The following is a 22290-nucleotide window of genomic DNA, read 5'->3' on the forward strand; positions in this document are numbered from 1 at the left end:
TTGTCTTCCCAGGTCTGTAGAGTCTCTATTCTTTCTGGCTGCTGATGGATTGTGTAAGCTGATGGAACAACCCTTGTCCCCTTGTCTTCTGGAACACTTGTCAATGCAACCCTGCCAGCTCCGGCTGTGCAGGTATATGAGGCCTTGGTGTTGCATTGACTCAATAGGAGACTTAGTTCTGTTATGCTCTCAAAAAACAGAGAATACAATTTTGCAGCAGCTTCTCCATCTTGTCTTTGCCTCTAACACCAATTTGCTTTCTCCCACATTTGACAGTTTCTCTCTGAGAAGGGATGAAAAAAGGCTGTTTTGTGGAAGGCGGTTTTGCAAGGCTCTTGATTTAAAATATTAATAATTGAAGCTCCCTTTTTCTCCTTGGATGGCTTGCGAGAGATGAGGATGTATGCCAATTAAGATTCCCTTCTGCCCTCTACCCAAGATGATCTGCCACAACAGAGAACGAGCCGAAAGAGAGAAAGAAGGGGAGAATGAAAGGGTGAAGAGAAAGAGTTCATTACTGTAAATTCAAATGAAACGGTCCCTGCATATAAAAGCTTGTCACTGTCAAGAGTTGATACTAGAAAAAGCTTCGTTCTGTGTGTGACAGTGTGCGTATGCATATTTTGCAGTGTGCTTGCACAGTGTGTGTGCGTTCTAAATGGGGCTAGGCCATAGAATGGAAGAACAGAAATGATAGAGGTTACATATTTTGATGCCTTAATGGTAATAATTCATAAAAGCAGTTCTCCATAAAGCAGAGTATTTATGAATTTTGTCTTTAGCTCAAGCTAGTTAGGCCCTTACATGGAAATGTAATATTCATATCAGCCAGCTGTGAAAAATTCTGCAAACATAAAAAAACGGAGAGCTTGTTTCCTCCATCAAGCCCAGAACTTTATGAAATGTTGTAAAGTACTTTTTGAGAACAGATTGCCCATTACTAGCATGTGTCAGTTTGTGAATGTTTATGTGCGTGGGCTAAAACTTTGGGCTGCAAAAGAATACAAATGTCAAGATGGGTTGAAGAACCACTCCTTTTGGTCCCTGTACACATGCTGCTTTGCAAAGGTTCATTCATTGCAGTATACTTAGGAGCAGCTGGTTTTTATCTATATATGGTACTGTAGGTGAAACGATTTCCGTTTGGTCCTTCCATGTGTTTTCTTTTATAAAATGGGATGCACTGCTTGGCATCCAATCACTGCATCCTCTCCACCTCTGGTTAATTTATAGGTAGATGGAAAACAGGCTGAATTTGGCCTCTATTCTGCAGAGGTTAATTGTGTGAGGCGAATCGGTGCTGCTATTGATAGTAGAGGATGAACCGAAAACAAGCATTGTCTCAAGCATAGATTTGCAGATAAATGGACCGCAGATGGGCACCAGAAAGTTTCCTTGATTAAATTTTGCAACAGGTGGATGTTGGTGAAGTAGCTTTCCATACATTGAGCTCCCGACAGGTTTCCCACAGTCATGGAAAACCTGAAAATATTTTAAAATTGTGGTATCTAGGCCTGTCAAAGTCATGGAAATTAATACAATATTTAAACGTCATATTTTTTTTATTTCTTTTTTAGCAAATATACGCTTTTCTAGTTTTCTATGCTTGTTTTATTAGCTAGAACACAATCTCAATAAAATGAATTTTACAGACCCTTTACTGTTATTATGACTACAAATGTCATGGAAATGTCATGGAGAAATGATAGAAATTCATGGGTCAAAAGGGTTTGGAAATGCCGTACAGTAAATCTCTTGATGAGTGCAATATTTCTTATTGGGATGAGACATAACAAAGGGCTTGTCCCTGTTTTGTTTTTGTTTTTTTAATAGCCAATAGCCTTTAGTTTATGTCACTGCCATGAACATGATTTGCTGCTCGATATTGCTAGTCAGAAGTAGGAGGTATTAGAGGGAGGGACATTCTTGTTTTAGAGAGCATTTGATTGGACAAAATGAGTGAGTGCAGGATGAGTCATCTGTAGTTTTTATTTCATTTTCCTGAAAGAGAAAAACTGTAAAAAAAATTTTTTAATTTTTAGGTTAATTTTGTCAACTTTTAGGAGTATATAGCATATACACTAGCATATAGATGACCTCAAAGCTAACAGACTAAACCTCAAAACAACTTTGTTTTTACAGGGTCTTAAACAGCATTCAAACATGAATTACGTCCATTGTTTTTCACTTTCACTAATGACTATTAGCCTAGCTGCCTGCCTTGGACAGGTTTTGTAGACACCTGTTTTCTGGAAAGGCCACACTATTTGACCCAAGCTTGCCTTAGTCCTCAAGTTTAGTTCCACAGCTGCTGCTGCCACCTGCATTACCTAGAAGTTCAATCACAAGCTCCCTGTCTGTTATGGATGCCAGGTCCCATGAAGCCCAGTGTCAAACACAGCCAAAGTCAAGCAAGCCTCAGAAAACAGTCACTCACTGCTGGTCTTGCAGTCTCTGTTTTGGCACTTTGCCTCATCTGCTTCTCCAATCCCCCTTCCAGTCTTTTTCACCCCACCACAGTCCCAGCTCAATTGCCCCCATAAGAACCATTACAATTGCATTGTGGGAAATAAAGTATGAATAAAAAGAGCATGGAAAGAATTAAATGCTGCAATCATAATTGTAATTACTGTGATGAGGGGGAATAACAGCAAGCTGATGAGTGAGTGGATGCAAATGCTGATGCTGGTTAGTTCTTCTACATTAGTACGCAGTGGCTGGCCTGTTCCCAGGAACCTAGCTCTCAGCCCCAGGGCAGCTGTACTCCTGCCTGCACTCAACAGCTTGGTCCTGGAACACGGAGCCATCTAATTGGGAGGGTAATGAGTTTGCTCCACCCAGAACTGAAGATCCAGCTGTGGTTGAAGAGTCCTCCTCACATACACGTCTTTGCTTTGACAGGTGCTTCCTGGTGGGGAGGGAAGATGTTAGGGAGATGTAGATGTAATGTACACTGTACAGAATATGGTGGGATTCCATTGGAAGGACAATAACAAGTGATATCTTTTTAATGTATCAGTTGATTCTCATAAACAACATTGAGATGAAATAGCAAACTGGAATGGAAATGAGCAGAATCTTGGCTGTTTCCCAGATTTGTCTTCTGAGAAAAACACCCTAGAACTGTCCCTGGGTCTAGACTTTCTGAAGAAATCTCAATAACAACACAAGCTGTGCTCCGATTTGCCAAGATACCAATCAAAAGTCAGAGATTTAAAAATTAACATTTCTCATTTAATTCTTCCAAGACCAATTTTTTATGAGCTATGCTGTCCACAATTATTGTATAGCTCTTTAATGTTTGCCAACAGTGGTTTCATTCGTATATTTTTTTATTCCTTATAAGTAATGAAAGAGCATCCTTTGAGCAATACAAATTTCCTTGATTTATGGGAGAAAGTGGAATTTATTTGATATTGGTTTTCATCTTCGAAAAGCACTTAACCTGAATGGCAGTAGCTATCCTCAACCAAAATCAATATGTGATGTATGGTATATGCTGGTGTACTGAGCACACATCGACTAATAGGTATTAGGGTGAGAACTGAGTTAGGAAAGAAGGATTAGGGTAATTGTGTTTTATCTGCCGTGGTCTTTAGTGGATTGGGCCAAGGACACACACACACACACACATACACACATACACACATACATACAAGAGACCTATCCGATGACCCCTTCAAAGTAGATAGCAGTGAACTAGAGTGGAACAGGCATTTGCACTGTGCTAACAGATAAAGAGATTTGAAAATCACAGTTATGGAGCAGAACTGCTTTTGAATTATTCAAATGATAGTGGTCTTGAAACATTATTAAAAAAGTTGGAATTTTATTGGCAGTTTGGTTAATTGTTATTGTAAACTATATTTTTATAGTGTATATACACAATATTGTTTTAAATTGCAAATTTACAGGTCACATTTCACCACAAATCTCAAAGGAAAACTGTAATTATGTACTGTAAAAAAGTACTGTAATTTGAAAAAAAAAAAAAAAAATCTATCTCATTACTGTAGTGCAGTAATAAAAATCAAATATAATTAAAGGCAGTACAACAAATACTACCATGGTCTATACGTACAATTGTACATTACAAATGCATTTTACTATTCCAATAACGTAGCATTATTTTTGCACATTACAGTAGACTATTGACAAGGTGCTTACTTGACATGAAAGTGATGTCTTGATTCAAAACATCTTATATAAAATCTAATTTTGCTGTTTTGATTTTGGTGTAAAATATAACCTGGACATTTCTTGGACAGTTTTTGCGAGATCCACCCAGTCTAAGTAAGTTATTAAACTGCAGCTGAGGCAAGAATAAACTATGAACAATAGCTATCCTTCAGTTTCCTTAATCAGGCTCATTTGAATTAAGATCAGTCATTACAGAGCCACAAAATGGGCAGTCTAAATCTGGCAGATTGACAGTGATTTGATTTGGACATCTGTCAGATGAACCTCTTGGGCTGTAGAGAATTAAGAAAACCATATGAAACCACAGTCTTCAAACTGGAATTGTCCACACAAACCTACTGGTTTGATTATTCAGTGTGTGGAAAGAAGGATTGGAATCTCGCCATATGGTTTTTGGGTTCCAGAGTCTTTAGAAATTGACTGGTTATTGAGCGTACAGCTTCATCCGAGTGATGGCTCACACCTGGATTCATTTTAGACAGGCGGTGTGGCTCACTGAACAGCGGGCCGGCCAGCAGATGTGTTCTCACGTAGAATTACACTGATGTCATTTCCCTTGTGGAATATCTCTGTAACAGTTATATCGGCACTTCAGCAGGCAGCACGAGAGAAAAATCCCCACTTTCCCACTTTTTCCTCTGGTACTGTGGCGTCACTTTCTATTCTTGCAAGTCGTATGACAGAACAAAGGTGTAAGGAACTCCCAGCTGTAGAATGTTCTGGCTGGAGTTGCAGTTAGCTCATTCTCACTGAAAGCCTGCTGGCAGTCTCTCCACCTCCCTCTATCACTCTTTCTCTGTCTTCCACTTTTCGTGTCAGGATTTTGACTGCCTGAACAGTGTGGTGTAATGAGTTGAGTAGTTGGGGGAATCTGCTCATAATCAAAACTGTCTCATTTATTTGATTATAGCACAAGAATTCAATTAGCCAGCTGCTGCACTCTATATAAGGATGGATGTGAAGGAAGTTCAATTTTTAAGAAAATATCGGAAGCTTAGAGAAAAATCTGTGTTTCTCCTTTGTGGAACATTGGTGGAACCTTTGGAGACCATTAAAAGTGGAAGCAAGTTTGAAGGGGACCCTCTTCAAAGACAGACAGATTAATTGGCAGAAAGATTAATAGGTTGATGAATGAATAGATGGACAGATGGATGAATGGATGGTTGGGCCCCTTACAAAAAATGTACTGCAGTAAAACTGCAGTGTGATTGCAGTATACTGCAGTCTATGTAGTAAAAAGTGCAGTTTTGTATAGTACAATGATGTTGTACTGCACAATGACAAACTGTACTGCACTTACAATGCCTTTTAACTGCAGTACTGATATAGAGCACTGCAGTACAATTGCAGGCCAGTGTAGCACTACTACAGTTCAGTGAAGTATATCTGCATTCCACACTGGTATAACTGCAGTACATTGCAAAATAATAGCAGTTCAGTGTAGTACAATTTCAAATCAATGCATTAGAGCAGCAGTTTGTGTAGTTCACCTGCAGTTCAGTGCAGTTAAATAGCTGCACTGCAGAATGGAGCTTCAGTTGCAAATGCAGTTTTCACATTGAACAAAACTGCAGTTCTAAAGTGTCTAAACTAGGGCTGTCGAAATTAACGCATGTGATTAATTTACAGTGTTTGACGCATTCATATCTGGCATACTATTCAGCTCTGTGTGAGATCTAAACACTGATGCGCTTACAATACAGATTGTAAATACACTGCAAATGAGCAACGCAACAAAACTAAAATGCTCTTGTTCTAATCAAGTGTCATGATTCACTGTTGTTCGCCTTGTGTTTCTCCTCTGTCATCTATTTCTCCTGGACTACACTTCCCATAATTCCCTGCCCTCAACACTGCCAGCTGTCCTTGATTGTTTTCACCTGTCTTTCATTTACTTATTACCCATCGTGTATATAATGCCCTGTTGTTTGCTTGTTCTTTGAGAGCATTTGCATGAGTGCAGAACTCTGCGGCGCATCAGTGAGCTTGCATTGAACTGCGGGGCTTAAACACATAAACTTGCAGTGAGTGACAGCAGTCATTGTAATGGGAGAATTTGTCGCATTGCTCGATTTTTCTTAATGGTTTTGTTAATAATCTCTGTTAATAAGTAGGCCAATGTGAATTTGATTTGTATAAAATAGCAATAAAGTAATTCAGCTTAACTGTTCTAAGCTTGTTTTGGAGGTGTATCCAACATAAAGAATATGGCATGAATGGCATATTTCACGAATCATCGTCATTGTTATAATCGCATCTTCAACCATTCCAAAGTGCCATTGATCACCATTGAAGACCTAAAGGGATGAATGGGCATATGTCTCGCCACCATAGTGCTTACTGAGCACAGTAAGTAACTTGGTCGATTTAAATGGGCTGTTAACAAATTTAAATATTAAATATGTCAAATGATTTACTGTACGTTAGGGCTGCACGATTATGACAAAAATCATAATTGTCGATTATTGCCCTTGATATTGTAATCACTATTATTTATGATGATTATTTGATGAAATTACTGTGACGTCACTAAGCAGGCAACCACGCTTCCGGGTTCTTCAGATCAGCAGATTATGTGCTGCGCTGCAGTTTCTTTTAAGCATTACATACTGTAATGTTTGTTTATATGTATATATATGGTTTAAAGTATATACTACATTTATTTTTCAACTATTGACAACCAGTTTTAATTTCAGTCAATATGCCTGTGTGTCATGTATCATGTTGATGTATTCACATCCTCACACATTTAACACTTCCAAAGACAGAAAAATGTGGCATAAAAATATGTGCAATATGTGTCTTTACTGCTTAAATTATTGGCCCACATACAGTAAATAATAATATTTGACATATTCAATAGTCAAACTGAACAGACGATTTAGACTGAAGTTACTTACTGCATTTAAAATCCTGTATTATGATCTTGTTCACATAAGATCATAATTAGATCATATTTGGCCTCTTTGAAAGGTAAAATCAGCCAGTTTGCGAGTTTGTGTGATTCGTTAAAATTTAAATCTACCAACAGCAGTTGTAGGTCAAATAGGTATTTATCTGAGCAGACATGATAGCAAAGAAGATGGTCCATGAAATATGTCCAAAACATCAAAAAAAAAAAGCGGACTTCAAAACAAGCCAGTTTATAGCTGTTTAATACATAAATACAACTGTTATTCTTTTTTAATAAATTGTACACAAACATTGAGCAATGCAACAATATTCAAACTCTCCCATTATAATGACTGAAGCTGTCACTCACTGTTTGAGCACTGCAGTTAAGCTCGAGCTCACTGACACAGAGTTCCCTATCTGTCACTCGACGTTGTGTCGATGTAGTGACACTAGGGGTCACTCTTGGGAGCCCGAGACACCTCTGGTCTTTGATAAAAGGTCAATGAAAATTGGCAAGTGGTATTTGCATGCCACTCCCCTGGACATACGGGTATAAAAGGAGCTGGTATGCAACCACTCATTCAGATTTTCTCTTCGGAGCCGAACGGTCATGCTCATTGAGCTGAATTCTACTGTTCATTCACCTCTGCTGGATCTGACGGCGCATTTCAGCAGCTTCTCCCTCCTCTGCACTGGTGCACTGCAGAGAACGCCCCTGGGCGCTTCGGCAGAAAACAAAGAGAGTATATTTTCTGAAAGAGCTTTTTCCTCTAAAAGAGTATATTCTCTAAAAGAGCAGCACACACGGAACGTCTTTTTAAAGACACATCTTTTTAAAGATGCCTTTCCGATTGTGTATTGTTCCTGGTTGCGTTCGTTATCTCTCAACTTCGGATGGTCATGATCGCTGTCTTTCGTGTCTGGGCGTGACCCACACGGAGGCAGCGTTTGTGGATGGTTCGTGTTCTCATTGCGAGAACATGACCATGGCAACGTTGTGGACGCGGCTTGCTTTCGTAAGACCTCTGTAAGGCTCCCCGCCTAGGTCCTTCTACCTACGGGTATAAGGCCAGCGCGGCTAGCACTGGGGGGATTTGGGGACCCCAATGGGATCGCCTCCGCCGGGTATCCCCCCGCGGACCTCCCATTCACCAGCATGCTCGTCTGCCCCAGTCGGGCTTCCGGATGAGTTCACCGGCTCGTCTCATGGCGAGTCTGGCTTCTTGTTTGGAGCCCGTGAAAATGATGAGCTCTTGAGCGCAGCATCGGAGAGCGGGCTTGTCCAGTCGGATGCAGAAGCCTCAGCTGGGCTTACCCCCTCGGGGACGATTGCTCAGTCACAGGCTGATGCTGAAATGACGGACATGCTTTCCCAGGTGGCTGCGAGCGTCGGGCTAGAGCGGAACCCTCCACTCTCCCCTGAACCCTCGCGGTTTGATGATTGGTTCCTGGGCTCGCGGCGCCGCTCAAAGCAGCCACGCCCCGCTCCAATGCCATTCTTCCCGGAAGTGCACGAGGAGCTGACGAAATCATGGGAGGCACCTTTTACTGCCCGGCCCGATTCCGCAGTTCCCCCACACTCACTACCCTCGATGGTGGGGCGACCAGGGGCTATACGGCGATTCCCCAGGTGGATAAGGTGCTCACGGTGCACCTATGCCCGCAGAGCGCCGCCACCTGGCACGGATGCCCTAAGCTCCTGTCCAAGCCCTGTAGGCTCACGTCGTCCCTGACGGCTAAAGCCTACAGCGCTGCTGGACAAGCCGCCTCTGCCCTGCACGCCATGGCTCTCCTGCAGGTCCACCAATCCAAGGCGTTGAAAGAACCGCACGAGGGTAGTTCCGCCCCAGATTTGATGCAGGAACCGCGCTCGGCGACCGACCTCGCTCTCCGAACGATGAAGGTCACAGCGCGGTCTCTCGGGCGGACGATGGCCACATTAGTGGTCCAGGAGCGACACCACTGGCTCAACCTGGTCGAGATGGGTGAGGCCGACAAGACACGGTTTCTTGCTGCCCCCATTTCCCAGGCTGGCCTATTCGGCAACACCGTCGAGGACTTTGCCCAGCAGTTCTCGGCGGTGAAGCTGCAGATGCGATCCGGCACATCCTGCTCCAGCGCAGCTCAAGATCCCGCACCCCGTCTGCTCGTCGCCAAGGGCATCCCCCTGCGGTGACTGCACCGGCTCCACCGCAGCCCACCCCTTCGGCCCGGCCCCGGCTTGGAGCCCACCGCAGGAAGCACACGCCACCCGTCTCACAGTCGGCGCCTAAGAACCCACGGAGGTCTTGGGGGTGACCCAGGGTGACCGCAGAGCTTTAGAATCTCTGAGCAGCTCTTTGTCTGCTTTGGTGCACAGCGGAAAGGAAGCGCTGTCTCCAAGCAGAGGATCACCCACTGGCTCATTGATGCCATAACTATGGCATATCACGCCCAGGACATGCCTCCCCCGGTAGGGCTATGAGCCCATTCTACCAGGGGTGTAGCGGCTTCCTGGGCCCTGGCCAGGGGTGCCTCTCTAACAGACATTTGCAGAGCAGCAGGCTGGGCAACACCCAACACCTTTGCAAGGTTCTACAACCTCCGGGTTGAACCGGTTTCGTCCCAGGTAGTGGCACGCAATACAAGCGGATAAGCCCTGGATAGCCGGCCGGGTTTATCACTTGCACATAGCGCCTTCCACCTCCTTTTGAGCTGAAGACGTGCACCATTAATTCCCAGAAGTGTTCACAAGCTATGTTCCCTGGTTGACTTCCTCCGAGCCCTGTGGCAGTTGAGTGTTCGGAGAGACTCGCTGCCGGCCCAGTACACGTGCTAACTAAGAGTCCTGTTCTGGGGTAGGTGCTCCGCGTGTGGCGGTTCCCTGTAAGGCTAACCCCATGCGATGTATATCTTCCACTAATTCGTTTCCCTGTTGGCAAACTGCGTCTACTTTGGGCAGAGCCCCTCTACCCCAGTCTCCATGTTTGTAGTAACTCCTCCCCCGTTGGGTAGGATCTACCTTGAAGACTCTCCACATGGTTGGAAAGACCATGTGACGTATTCTGCCACTTAAATATCCGGTGTGGTCTCCGCGGTGTCTTCCCCTTGGGAGGGACACCCCCCGACTAGACCTGGCGGCCCAGTCAGATAATCCCCCTTATTTTTTAGAGAGTGGAAAAAAGAGAAGGGGAAAAGAGGCCACAACTGGGTGAAGCCTTTCTCTATCTTTTGGGTAGTCGACTTGTCCCCAAAGGGCCGTTCGACACTTATAACTATGTTGGGGTAGGTTACGTGTCGACCTGGTGTGCTGGCTATGAGGCACACAGTAGTCTGCCCACCACACACCGCCAGTTCACGTAACACAGTTCAGCCAAATGTGGCGTTTCGTATAGGGACCCTAGTGTCACTACATCGACACAACATCGAGTGAGTGACAGATAGGGAACGTCATGGTTACTTGTGTAACCTCCGTTCTCTGATGGAGGGAACGAGACTTTGTGTCCCTCCTGCCACAATGCTGAACTACCCACTGAAATGTCCGGACCTTATATTGGCTCCTCAGCATAAAACCTGAATGAGTGGTTGCATACCAGCTCCTTTTATACCCATATGTCTGGGGGAGTGGCATGTAAATACCACTCGCCAATTTTCATTGGCCTTTTATCAAAGACCAGAGGTGTCTCGGGCTCCCAAGAGTGACCCCTAGTGTCACTACATCGACACAACGTCTCGTTCCCTCCATCAGGGAACGGAGGTTACACAAGTAACCATGACGTTCTGCACACACATATGCTCACATAATAAATACAGCTGTTTAAACAACACAGTAAATCAGTTATTTAGACCCTCACTGTACCTTGATTATAACAGTTGGGATCGCTTTAGTTCCCTTACGACTCAGTACACTTGACATTACATAGTTATGCATATGGGAGTGCCTTCATACACAACCTAGTTGAAACCTCTCTACAATAACGGCAATATTCTAATATTGGCTATGGTGTTTGAGCCCCGCCTGTTTTGGCGCGAAACTGTCCGCTATAACAGCAGGTGCACAAACAGCATTTCCTCAGAATTTCTTCCTTCAAGACAGCGATCATCTCTTGTCTAGAAGCCCTCTATCTTCGCCGTTGATTTACACGAGTCAGTGGGCGGAATCTTCGTGGGAAAACTCTACGCACCCCTGCAGTGTTCCGGCGAACATCACACCACCTCGCCGACTGACGCTTCGCTGGTGAATGGGCCTCAGCATCCTGATTCCCCGCAGCGCTTCAGCAGGGTTTGTGGATCCTTACAAAGCGATTGTATATTGTGTATTGTATACTGTGTGATATAAATATAAATATATATTAATTTATATATTTATATATCTAAAAGAGTCACTTACGTGTTCGCGTCTTTTTAAAGATGTCGTTCTGTAAGTGTTCCTTGTTCGAGAGGCACAGCCGCGCCCACGCAGAGTCAGCACTCATGGAGACAGACTGCCCTCACTGCGAGGGCATGAGTCTCAAGACGCTTCGCTTGTGAATCACCCTCATTCTGAGGGATGATTCAGCCTCACAAGCCCTCCCACCCGCCTCTTCTGTGATACCCGAGGATTCACACGAGGAGGCACGGCTGGGTCGCGAGGTCGGCAAGATGACTTTGAGGTGGTCCTTGTGGCGGCACACGCCCCGCGAGCCCCTCAATCTCTTCGAAGCACATGTTTTCCAATTTGCCATGTGTGAGATGAGCTCCGGCCTTCTGAAAGAGCGGGCGGCCTTGTCTCGTGCAGCTGTTCTGACACTGGGGATAATAATGACGATGTCATTATGTCTCTCGCTGCATCAGGCAAGTGGTCAGTGGATGAGGCTGCCGCCCCTACCCCAGCGAGGGTGAGGAACGTGCATGCACCACTGACAGGGTGATGCTCTGCGTCCTTACAAGGGTGGTTGAAGAGCTTCACCTTGAGTGGTCTCCCCCCGAGGAACCTGAACAGTCTTGCCTCGATGAATGGTTCCAGAAGTCCGGACGCCATCAAACGGCAGCATCCCGCAGATCTGCCCCATTCTTCCCCGAAGTTCATAACGAACTATCCAAGTCCTGGCGCGCGACCTTATACGGTGCGCTCGTGCAATGTCTTTAATGTGGATCACGGGGAAAAAACGGTTATTAAAGCAGCACACCTCTGCCCAGCTAGTTACAGGGCGTGGAAATCACGCCGCATACATCCTTCCAAACCGTTTCGACAAACATCCGCACTGGTGGGAAAAGCTTACTCAGCAGCAGAACAAGCTGGATCAGCACTCCACACAATGGCGGTGCACCAAGAATTTCAAGCCAAGCTCCTCAGGCAAATGGACGAGCACGGCTTTGATCCAGAGATATTCAAAGAGCTCCGCACCGCTACAGATTTAATGCTGCATACCACGAAAATCACTGCGCAGGCCATCGGCAAGTCCATGGTCAACCTGGCAGTTCTGGATCGACATATATGGCTGACCCTCACAGAAATGAGTGATAAGGAAAAAGACACTCTTTTGGATGCTCCAGTGTCTCCAGCCGGCCTCTTTGGCGGTTCTGTGAATAAGTTTGCTGAGCATTACATCATGATTCAGCAGCAGTCACAGGCTATGAGACACTTTATGCCCTGGCTATGGTATTTGAGCCTCACCTGTTTTGGTGCGAAACTGTCCGCTATAAAAGCAGGTGCACAAACACCATTTCCTCCGAATTTCTGACTGAGAACAAGGAGCGCATCGCTCATACCTCAAGAACTCTGAGTCTTGTATTGAGGCTAGCATTCGCAATGTCTCAGGGAACTGAGACGCTCTGTTTCGAGCCAGCGCCTGACTAAAAGCCCCATACCTGCTGCCTCACCAGCACCTGCGTATCAGCACGTGCAGCAAAAGCGCTCCTGATGGGCACAACTTTTTGAAGCGGAAAGCAGAGCCCGCAGCTCCCTCCGGGTCTGCTCCAAAAAAAGGCTCGATTGGAGACACAGAACACTGTTCCCCATCTCCCCACTATTGTTTGTCGGGAAAGGAATATTGTTGTTCACAATATTGTTAAAAATTTTGTTTCTGTGTCTTGCACTCAAATAAATGCAATAAAAAATGCAATAAGTGCAAAAAAGAACACAGCATTCGTTGCAAATGCACAAGATGCTCACACATTCTCAATGAAGAGCCCCCTTTTCCTCTTCAAAGCACATAAAGTATGTGCAACTGCTTCCCTATAGTGAGCGTCACATCATATCATACAGTGAGCAAACCAAATTGCCCTCTGTCCCATTACTTGGATGCGTGGCGAGCCCTAACGGGTATTTCAATATAGGTGCAAAAATGATAGAACATGGTTATACGTTCTAATTTTGCACACCGGCCACCCTGTTTCAACGGCGTTCTGTCTTCCACGGTTTCGTCCGAAGACGTGCCAGTGTTACGAGCCGAAATACACAGTCTCATCATGAAAAACGCGATAGAGATTGTGCCAAATTGTCAAGCACAAAAAGGGTTTTACAGCCGTTATTTTCTTGTTCCAAAGAAAGACGGCAGGCTTCGGCCGATCCTGGATCTGAGATATTTCAATCGCACACTAATAAAGCGGCCATTCAAAATGATTACTCAGAAACGGATCTTATCGCATGTCCGTCCACACGATTGGTTTGTGTCTGAAGGATGCGTACTTTCATATCCAAATTGTATGACATCACAGGATGTTTTTGAGATTGCGTTCAAGGGAACAGCGTATCAATTCAAAGTCCTGTCCTTCGGACTGTCTCTGGCTCCTCGCACATTCACAAAGCGCATTGATGCGGTTCTCGCCCCTCTGAGACTGAGCGGCATACACATCTTGAACTACCTTGACGATTGGCTGTTACTGGCACAATCAGAGGCTTTGTTATGCCAGCACGGAGACTTACTGCTTCAGCCATTCTACAGTGTCCGTCTCAGTTCAGACTGGGGAGAACACTTCCACTGAAACTGTTTCAGAAAGCATTAGGATTTGTGGCAGCGGCATCTGCAAGGGATCATAAAGTATCGCAGAACAAGCGACAATTTGTGCTGGAACATGCGGTCCCGCTCCGGGGGTGGCATGGGGTACTGACAACTGGTCATACTCCACTCCGTGCTTTCCCTAAAGTACACCAACACGACGGGTGTTTCAAAACAGACTCTGAGGAAAAAAAGGATTGATGAGATGAAAGAAATCCAAAAATGGTTCCAAAGATTTCAAAAATATTTGGCAAAGCAGAAATCGATCTATTTGCCTCAGTGGAGTATGCCCACTGTCCCCTCTGTTATTTGAAGTCCCAAGCCCTGCTGGGACGGATGCAATGGCACACAAATGGCCGGCGAAATGCAAATATACGTTTCCCCCTGTATCCCTTATTCACTCGGTCATATGCAAAGTCCGAGAGGACAAGGAAATCTATTAGTTGCGCCGAAATGGCCCAACCAGCCATGGTTTACGGAAATGATGGAAATGCTGTACAGCTTGCTCACCATGGGAAATACTGCTGAGGAGGGATCTCCCCTCAGGCGCAAGGCACAATCTGGAATCCCCAGCCCCAGCTGTGGAACCTGCATGTGTGGCCCCTGAATGGGGTGCACTACTCACACCAGAACTGACGCATTCAGTCATCATTTTACAGGCCAGAGCACCGTCCATGAGACGCCTCTTCACACTAAAATGGAAGGTGTTCACTGATTGGTGTCTCTTACATGGCAAAGACCCAGTAAACTGCCCCATACATGAAATTCTAATATTTCTTCAAGAGCGATTAGACTTAGGACTCATCCTGTCAATGCTCAAAGTGTATGTGGCAACTATATCTGCGTATCATGCACATGAAGCCGGTGCCTCTATAGGCAAGCATGATTTAATCATAAAGTTCCTTAAAGGAGCAAGATGATTAAACCCACCTCGGCCAGCTACAGTCCAGACTTGGGACTTAACTTTAGTCCTAAAAGCTCTAGCAGGGCCCCCCTTCGAGCCTTTGTACTCTGTAGAACTGCGCATGCTCTCCGTTAAGACCGCACTACTGCTGGCTCTGGCCTCAGTAAAACGGGTCTGTGACCTGCATTCACTATCAGTCGATAATTCATGCCGTAACGTAGACGTAACTTCTCTTTTTCACAAGTCCTCTCTGTTTAGAACACTTGCTATTCATATATATACTTATGCCCTTCCCTATAAGTACGGACTCCCCATCATTTGCACAACTGCCTGCATCTGGTCGTTATAATTTACCATAAAGTTGCAAGCACTTTAATTATAAATATACTCCCTTCCCGACTGGGTTCATAAGGAGTTAATTCATACTATATGACTAGTTTATATATATTTGTTATGAGTGCTCTCCTCCTGACCATCATGAGGATCACTCACTGCGCCATGCTCATGTCGGTCGCCGTCCCACAAGACAGCGCCGCCATGTTTCCTCTCTGGGAAGTTATGTCGAGTAGTGCGGAGTGATGGGATTCTGTTCCCCATGTCAAGTGTACTGAGTTGTAAGGGAACGTCTCGGTTATGTACGTAACCTCGGTTCCCTGAGACGAAGGGAACGAGACATTGCGAATGCTAGCCGCACTACAAGACTCAGAGTTCTTGAGGTATGAGCAATGCGCTCCTTGTTCTCAATCAGAAATTCTGAGGAAATGGTGTTTGTGCACCTGCTTTTATAACGGACGGTTTCACGCCAAAACAGGCGGGGCTCAAACACCATAACCAATATTAGAATATTGCCGTTATTGTAGAGAGGTTTCAACTAGGTCGTGTATGAAGGCACTCCCATATGCGTAACAATGCAATGTCACGTTCCCTTCATCTCAGGGAATCGAGGTTACATACGCAACCGAGACGTTTTTTACCTATGGTAAATAAAAAGCCGCGACATGCAACGAATTGAAAAGAATTCAAAATTGCTCACCTTTGTTCTACATCTTCTTTTCGAGTTTCTTTAGCACAAATTGTCATGTGCCATCACAAACAGAGATTAAACATACTGTAAGAAAGACGTCAGACTATTTAAAACTAAAAATTGATGCACTATTTTTATGCCCTGGTGCAAATTAGAATTCTACAATCCAACTTGTTACTAAAAATTATAATCTTCACTTAAAAAAACACTTGAAAGAGAATATATTGTGAGCATCTCACAGTTTTTCAGTGTGATCACTAACTGCTGTTTTAATAAAGATGAAGTGGGCGGCTCCACGCCTCACTCCCACCCCACACATGCATCACACTTGAAACATGGCAAAAGGAACAAGCCAGACCAGATAAAAGGCCTTGCGGCTGTTTGCCATATAAGAGCGGGCAGTACCGAAAGTTTTCAGTTGTTTCTTAATGGAAGTTGCCAGCTGAGAATGCACACTGAGAGATGTTAACCTTCTGAGATAGCATGCACATTAAAGATGCATTACAGAGTGCTTTGAAGTCAAATTAGCTCATACTTGAGTCATGACAATCGACCAGATGTGGCGCCCCCTTCTGTTTGCCTATTCTTTTTTATTTATTTTTTTTGCCCACTTGAATGTCACAAGATGACCAGTTGTCTTTCCTAATTTTATTTTTCTTAGTCTCTGTGACTGAAGGAAGATTAATGGTCCTGGCGGTGTGTGGGTGTTATTTTGGGGGTGCAGCACCACAGCTGTTGAGTGAACCCAGAGCCCGGTGATGAAGGTCTGGCTGACCCTGTGTTCTCCGGAAGATACATCAGGAGCTCAGTTCCACAGGGCCTCTGAAGTCAGTGAAAAGCCTGTGTCCAAAGAGACAAACAGCCCCTGATGCGAAACAGTGCATAACCTTGTGAAAAATGTGTGAGAGTGTATGTGCGCATGACTGGGTATCCAGCACATGGTGGGTTAAGAAACAGAGCATATAAATAATAGATAATATGTACTGGCTTTTTTGTGAAGATGAACATCCATTGTGTATACGCCAGTCAGTATTGAAGGTTGTGGGTGGGGTGAGGTGGGGGGTTAAAAAGAAGCATTAGCTCTCTGTGCTGTTGACCTCATTATGTGGCTTAGAGCATAAAATAAACATTTATAGGCAAACAAACCTACCGAAATAATGTTATGGATTAAAAACACATTTTGCACTGATCTCTTGCCAGTGTATTCGTATTCACTTCCACTGAATATTCATGTTTGCTAATTTTTGTGCTTTTATTTTTCACGGTGTGACAAATGAATAAAAACATGGCACAGTGTCATGAGAAGATGAATAATAATAATTTAAAAAAAGAATTCTAGTAGGGATGTGTTTGCCTGTTGCTTTGCATTTCATATTGTTTTTTTGTTTTGTTTTGTTTTTTCAGAAACCACATCATAGTTTTGCATTGTAAATTGAGTATTTTCCTTAATAGCTTATAAAAAAAAAAAAAAAAAAATATCAATCAAACCCAATCAAAATCTCAGATTTTTTTCACCATTTTTCAGTTAAACCACAAAGTTTATTATTATAGTACATTATAATTACTCAAAAGGCTTGACCTGTTTTTGGTCCAATTGCCCTTTTGTGTTTTCGCTGTCATTCCACCCCTCCCCCCCCCCCCCTTAAAACACTCCCAAGTATTCCCAAAAGCTTTTATTCTCCATCTCCCCCCTCACTTCCTCCCCCTTCTCAACCCTCCCCAACCCTTTGTTAGAGACAGCCCCTCATCCACTCCTCTCGCAGTCTTCTCCTTCATTCGAGGCAAAGAGAGGGAGGCATGAGCTTCCGTGCCGTGAGGATGTAGAAAACAAGCTCCGCACATTGTTTAGCGTATCCGATAGGTTAGACGAAGTGTCATTAGCCAGTTTTCCGTCTCTTTTCCTGCTTTTTATCCTCTGTCTCCTTCACTCTCCACTCATTTCTGTGTGCTGCTCCCCATCTACAGCTTGAAGCACTGGCTGGACGCAAGCCTGCGTTGACAGAGTACCTGCTGCCTGGGGGATATTCTGACATGGATACTGCCGATCAGAGTGTATGTTTTGGCTGGCAGTGAACACTTCCTCTGAGGATCAGCTGGAGCGAGTTTGAGCCCAGGACACGAGGAGAGGCACCAGGAGAGAAACAGAGGAATGGAATGGATGCTTGAGAGAGCGAGACCGAGAGAGAGCTCTAAATCAACTTGAGTGCACAAGAGGAGGTTGCCTTTTGTCTGGAGTTGCCCACTTAAATGGACTAAGTAAAAGGGAAGTACAGACAATACGGACCTGGATCTAGGATCGCCCCTTTACCCTAACCGAGGCATCTGTTCTGGGGGAAAAGTCAACTCATTTGACACCTATAACTTTCCACTGTACGCTTCGTCCATTTCAATTTACGAAGACACGAGGGGAGGTTGCGGGTTGTTGCCAGAAAGAACTTCTGTGTTTTCAAGGAGGTTTGGGGGGGGGTGGGGGGGAGGAGTTAAAGAAAAAAAAAGAAAAAAGACCCTCTGCTCTCCAGGGCATATGGTCACGCTGGCCGAAGACAGCTGCTAAGGGCCAATTATTCATTCATTTGGGGGATTGAGGTGGAGGCAGGGGGAGAAAAGTTTAGCTAATTTACAACTGAAGATGAGCCTGGTGTTGCAGTTCTGCTGAGGTTTTGGGAAGGAGTGTGTTTGTTAAAGTTTGTATATAGAGTGTGTGTGAAAAGCAAAGGCTAATAACTCTAATTGCAGTCTTTGAGCAACTGTGCGGTTCCCTGGGTTGAAAGCTTGTATGATGCCCAGCCACACACGCTGTCAATCCTGACACACTGAGACCAACCTGGCATCACCATGCCGTGTCGGACACAGGCAGATGGTAGAACATCTGATGGCACGAGATAGGAAATTCTGAGAATTCATGGTGCCCTAGTGCTTAAGTTTAAGAAAAAACAACTACAAGTTCTGCAGATGCATTAAGAGCCAATTCATTGCTAAATCAACAAGCTGTGGAATTCTGTGTTTGTGAATTTAAAGTACAAAGTGCAGCAGTATTGTTTGCACTCGTTTGTGCGTGTTGCCAATCTGGGCCAGGGGTCCAGCAGAGCTTTTATCAAACACACTCAAGCTAACTCAAGCACTAACCTTTAATGACACACCACCCCTGTGCTTTGGAAAGAAATGGATGGTTTGCGGAAAGGTCGGGGACAGTAGGAAGGGAACCATCACTTTCCCCGTAGCGGATGTAATTTGGGAACAAAATGCATTGCTTGGAGACTGGTGGAAGCATTTGTCTAAATTTTTCTGAAAGGAACTGCAATAAAGTCGAGAAGCACCAGTGGAGTTTAAATTGAAATTTTTGGAACCATTTTCAGATTTCTTTCATCTCATCAATCCTTTTTTTCCTCAGAGTCTGTTTTGAAACACCCGTCGTGTTGGCGTACTTTAGGGAAAGCACGGAGTGGAGTATGACCAGTTGTCAGTACCCCATGCCGCCCCCGGAGCGGGACCGCATGTACCAGCACAAAGTGTCGCTGGTTGTGCGATACTTTATGATCCCTTGCAACATCTGTCTCATACTGCTGGCCACTTCCACGCTTGGCTTCGCTGTGCTCCTCTTCCTCAATAACTGTAGGTCACAGTTAGTGAAACATGACATGCAGTGTATGTATTTGTTTGCATATATGTGTTTATTTGAATATGCTGCTATAAAAAAGGCAAAACACAGTAACTACATCAAAACTGAGAAAAAAGTTCAAATTGAATAAAGTAAAATGTCGATTTTCACACTTTTCTATGAATCTGAAAATAGTTAAGGCAAACCCGTCTGTAACAAGATAGATCATGGATAAGACAGATCATGGATTAAGAAACCTGATTTTGCTTAAAAATGTGTAGTAACTGTGTTTGCCTTTGCATGGAAGTATAGTTGATGATGTCTGTACACTTTGTGACTGTCTACTGTGAGCTTTCATGCCACAACCCAATTGCAATATATGTTTGTCTTAAAAGTTACAGGCCAGTGGTCCTTTCTGTTGTGTGTGTGGTTTATTCCAGTGATGTTAACAGAGGCAGAGAGAGACATTTGGATGGATGGATGGTTCAATAAGGATCGATGGCAATCAAAATCTAATCCCTAATGCGTGGGCTTCTATTTTTTGCCTGACAGTAAAATGATTAAGGATGACACAGATAAACTGTTCTCATACTACAAAGTGTTTCGGTGCTTGAGTTTAAAAAACACGGGCCAGTGGCATTCTGTCATCCCTGAAGCAGTGGTATTTAGACTGCACACTGCGATAAAAGGGGCAGATTAAATGCCTTTGGATTTGAAAGCTTGGCATTAGCGTCAGTGCTTACAGTACCTGCTTGAGTGAATCTGCAAGTGCTTTGGTGTCTTAGGGTGCCCAGCCAGCCTGCAGGTTGCAAGATAGATTCGCCACTATGCCTAAAAGGGGGAGATTGAAGAGGAAACGTGTGAGCTCCAGAGCGTGTCAGAATGTGCTTTGATGACATAGAGCAGCAAGTAACACTGCTCTTTTACTTTTTTGAATGTACTACCATCTCCAACCTGTTTTATCTGCCTTTTAGTGCCATTGGATCCCGTTGGATCCCGTTTGATTTAGTTTTTTTTTTCCACTCTAAACTCAGAGTTGAATGGAAACACAATATCTTGAAGAATACTGTATTTCATAGCAGAAAAGTAAAAAGATTTTTGGGGGGAGGATATGCAACAGAAGGAAAGATTTTCAACCTAATTAAATTGAAAAATATCTCGCAAAATATCAGTGCTGACTTCTCATTAAACACTTAATTGCACTGAAAGTTAGATCACTTTTTTTTTTTTTTACAGGAAACTTGCACAGATGTTACCATACTATTAAGCACATTGCTTCTGTGTACCAAAAACATTTTTGTGACACAAATTAGTAGAGGTGTGAGGGCTTAGGGAAATATCATAGACATAGTACTGGGAGTTTGTAAAGCAGAGAATAAAACAGCTAAATTGTTACATACGTTACAATATTGCATATCTGGGCCATGATCCAATAATTATGTTTAGTAGAGGTGCAGAGACAGATATCTTTTTGAGATATGCTTACTATTGTTGTGAAAATGCCCCGAAAAAAAACAAAAAAAAAACAGACAAAGAAAGATGAAGAGAGCATTCAGCCCTTTGCAAGCTGTAAACCATTACCTACCTAATTCCTCATGATCCTACCTGTGCCCTCGCTTAAAGGGGTCCGCAGTGACTCTCCATTAGATCTATATTAAAAGACTAAAAAGGGCTGTTCATGAAATTCTGAAAATGTGAACTCTCCATCCCTCAATAAAGGAATCTGTGTGTGGGGTTCATTTATAAACTGGCCATGTCGCTAAATCGATTTAATCCAGGCATTCCATTAGATTTAAACATAAACTCAGTTAGAACTCTGCATCCCAGCTCCTCAAAGCAGAGGAAAAACTGGACTGAGTGAAAGAAGTACCATTAACATGGAGGGGTGCATCATAGCATTTGAAAGATTGTTGGAGTGGGATACAGACCAAAGGGTCATCATTTCCATTTTCATTTAGGAGACACAGAGAAGAGAGGCCACGCAGGACTACTTCTCTTCTTCACTACCAAACCCATCAGCCCTCGGTTGTTTCACACATAGATACACATCAGTGAACACACACACACACACACACACACACACACACACACACAAATATTCAGTTGTGTGGACAAAACAGAGAGGAAATAGGTAGAAAAAGGAGACACCCAACCAAAAAAATGCCCACACAAACACACTCACTGAAAAAGAGTGTCACATACAAAAATATGTTAATCATTTAGTAATATGTAATATGCAACGATTTTGATTCATATACAGTGCCCAAAAATGTATGTGGACATTTAAGTCACACTTGGCATAGATTTTCATATAATATACTGTATATAATATATATATATATATATATATATATATATATATATATATATATATATATATATATATATATATATATATATATATGCATTTTAGCTTTTTTTATCCTACTGGTCTCAAGGTAATTTTACTGGATTTATGAAATCTGTTCCCCTCAAACTCAGACTGGTGCCCTAGCAGTAAACAAGTGTAATTCATCACATTAAAGGAATATTCTGGGTTCAATACAAATGAAGTTCAATCGACAGCATTTGTGGCATAATGTTGAATACCACAAAAAAAAAAAAATAATAATTTCGACCTGTCTCTCCTTTTCTTTGAAAACAGAAAAAAACAAATCTGGGTTACGGTGTGGCACTTATAATGGATATGAATGTGGCCAATCCATTAACT

The 22290-nt window shown here is 43.6% G+C and overlaps 1 protein-coding gene across 7 annotated transcripts in view; it reads left to right on the top strand.

The window, feature by feature from the left end:
* Positions 1-22290, top strand: part of LOC127418985 (agrin-like) — a 417085-nt gene that overhangs the window by 156104 nt on the left and 238691 nt on the right. For 2 of the 7 annotated variants that reach the window (XM_051659959.1, XM_051659960.1), the window contains exon 1: positions 18475-19594. The exons of 4 other annotated variants lie outside the window; for them this stretch is intronic. In XM_051659959.1, coding sequence (XP_051515919.1) covers positions 19432-19594 — 163 coding nt within the window. In that variant the 5' untranslated portion in view covers positions 18475-19431. Of the gene's footprint in view, positions 1-18474; positions 19628-22290 lie in introns of those variants that run through there. One more of the 7 variants, XM_051659958.1, reaches the window with a different exon arrangement.

This window comes from Myxocyprinus asiaticus, chromosome 28 (assembly GCF_019703515.2).
Source record: "Myxocyprinus asiaticus isolate MX2 ecotype Aquarium Trade chromosome 28, UBuf_Myxa_2, whole genome shotgun sequence".
Taxonomy (NCBI): Eukaryota; Metazoa; Chordata; class Actinopteri; order Cypriniformes; family Catostomidae; genus Myxocyprinus; species Myxocyprinus asiaticus.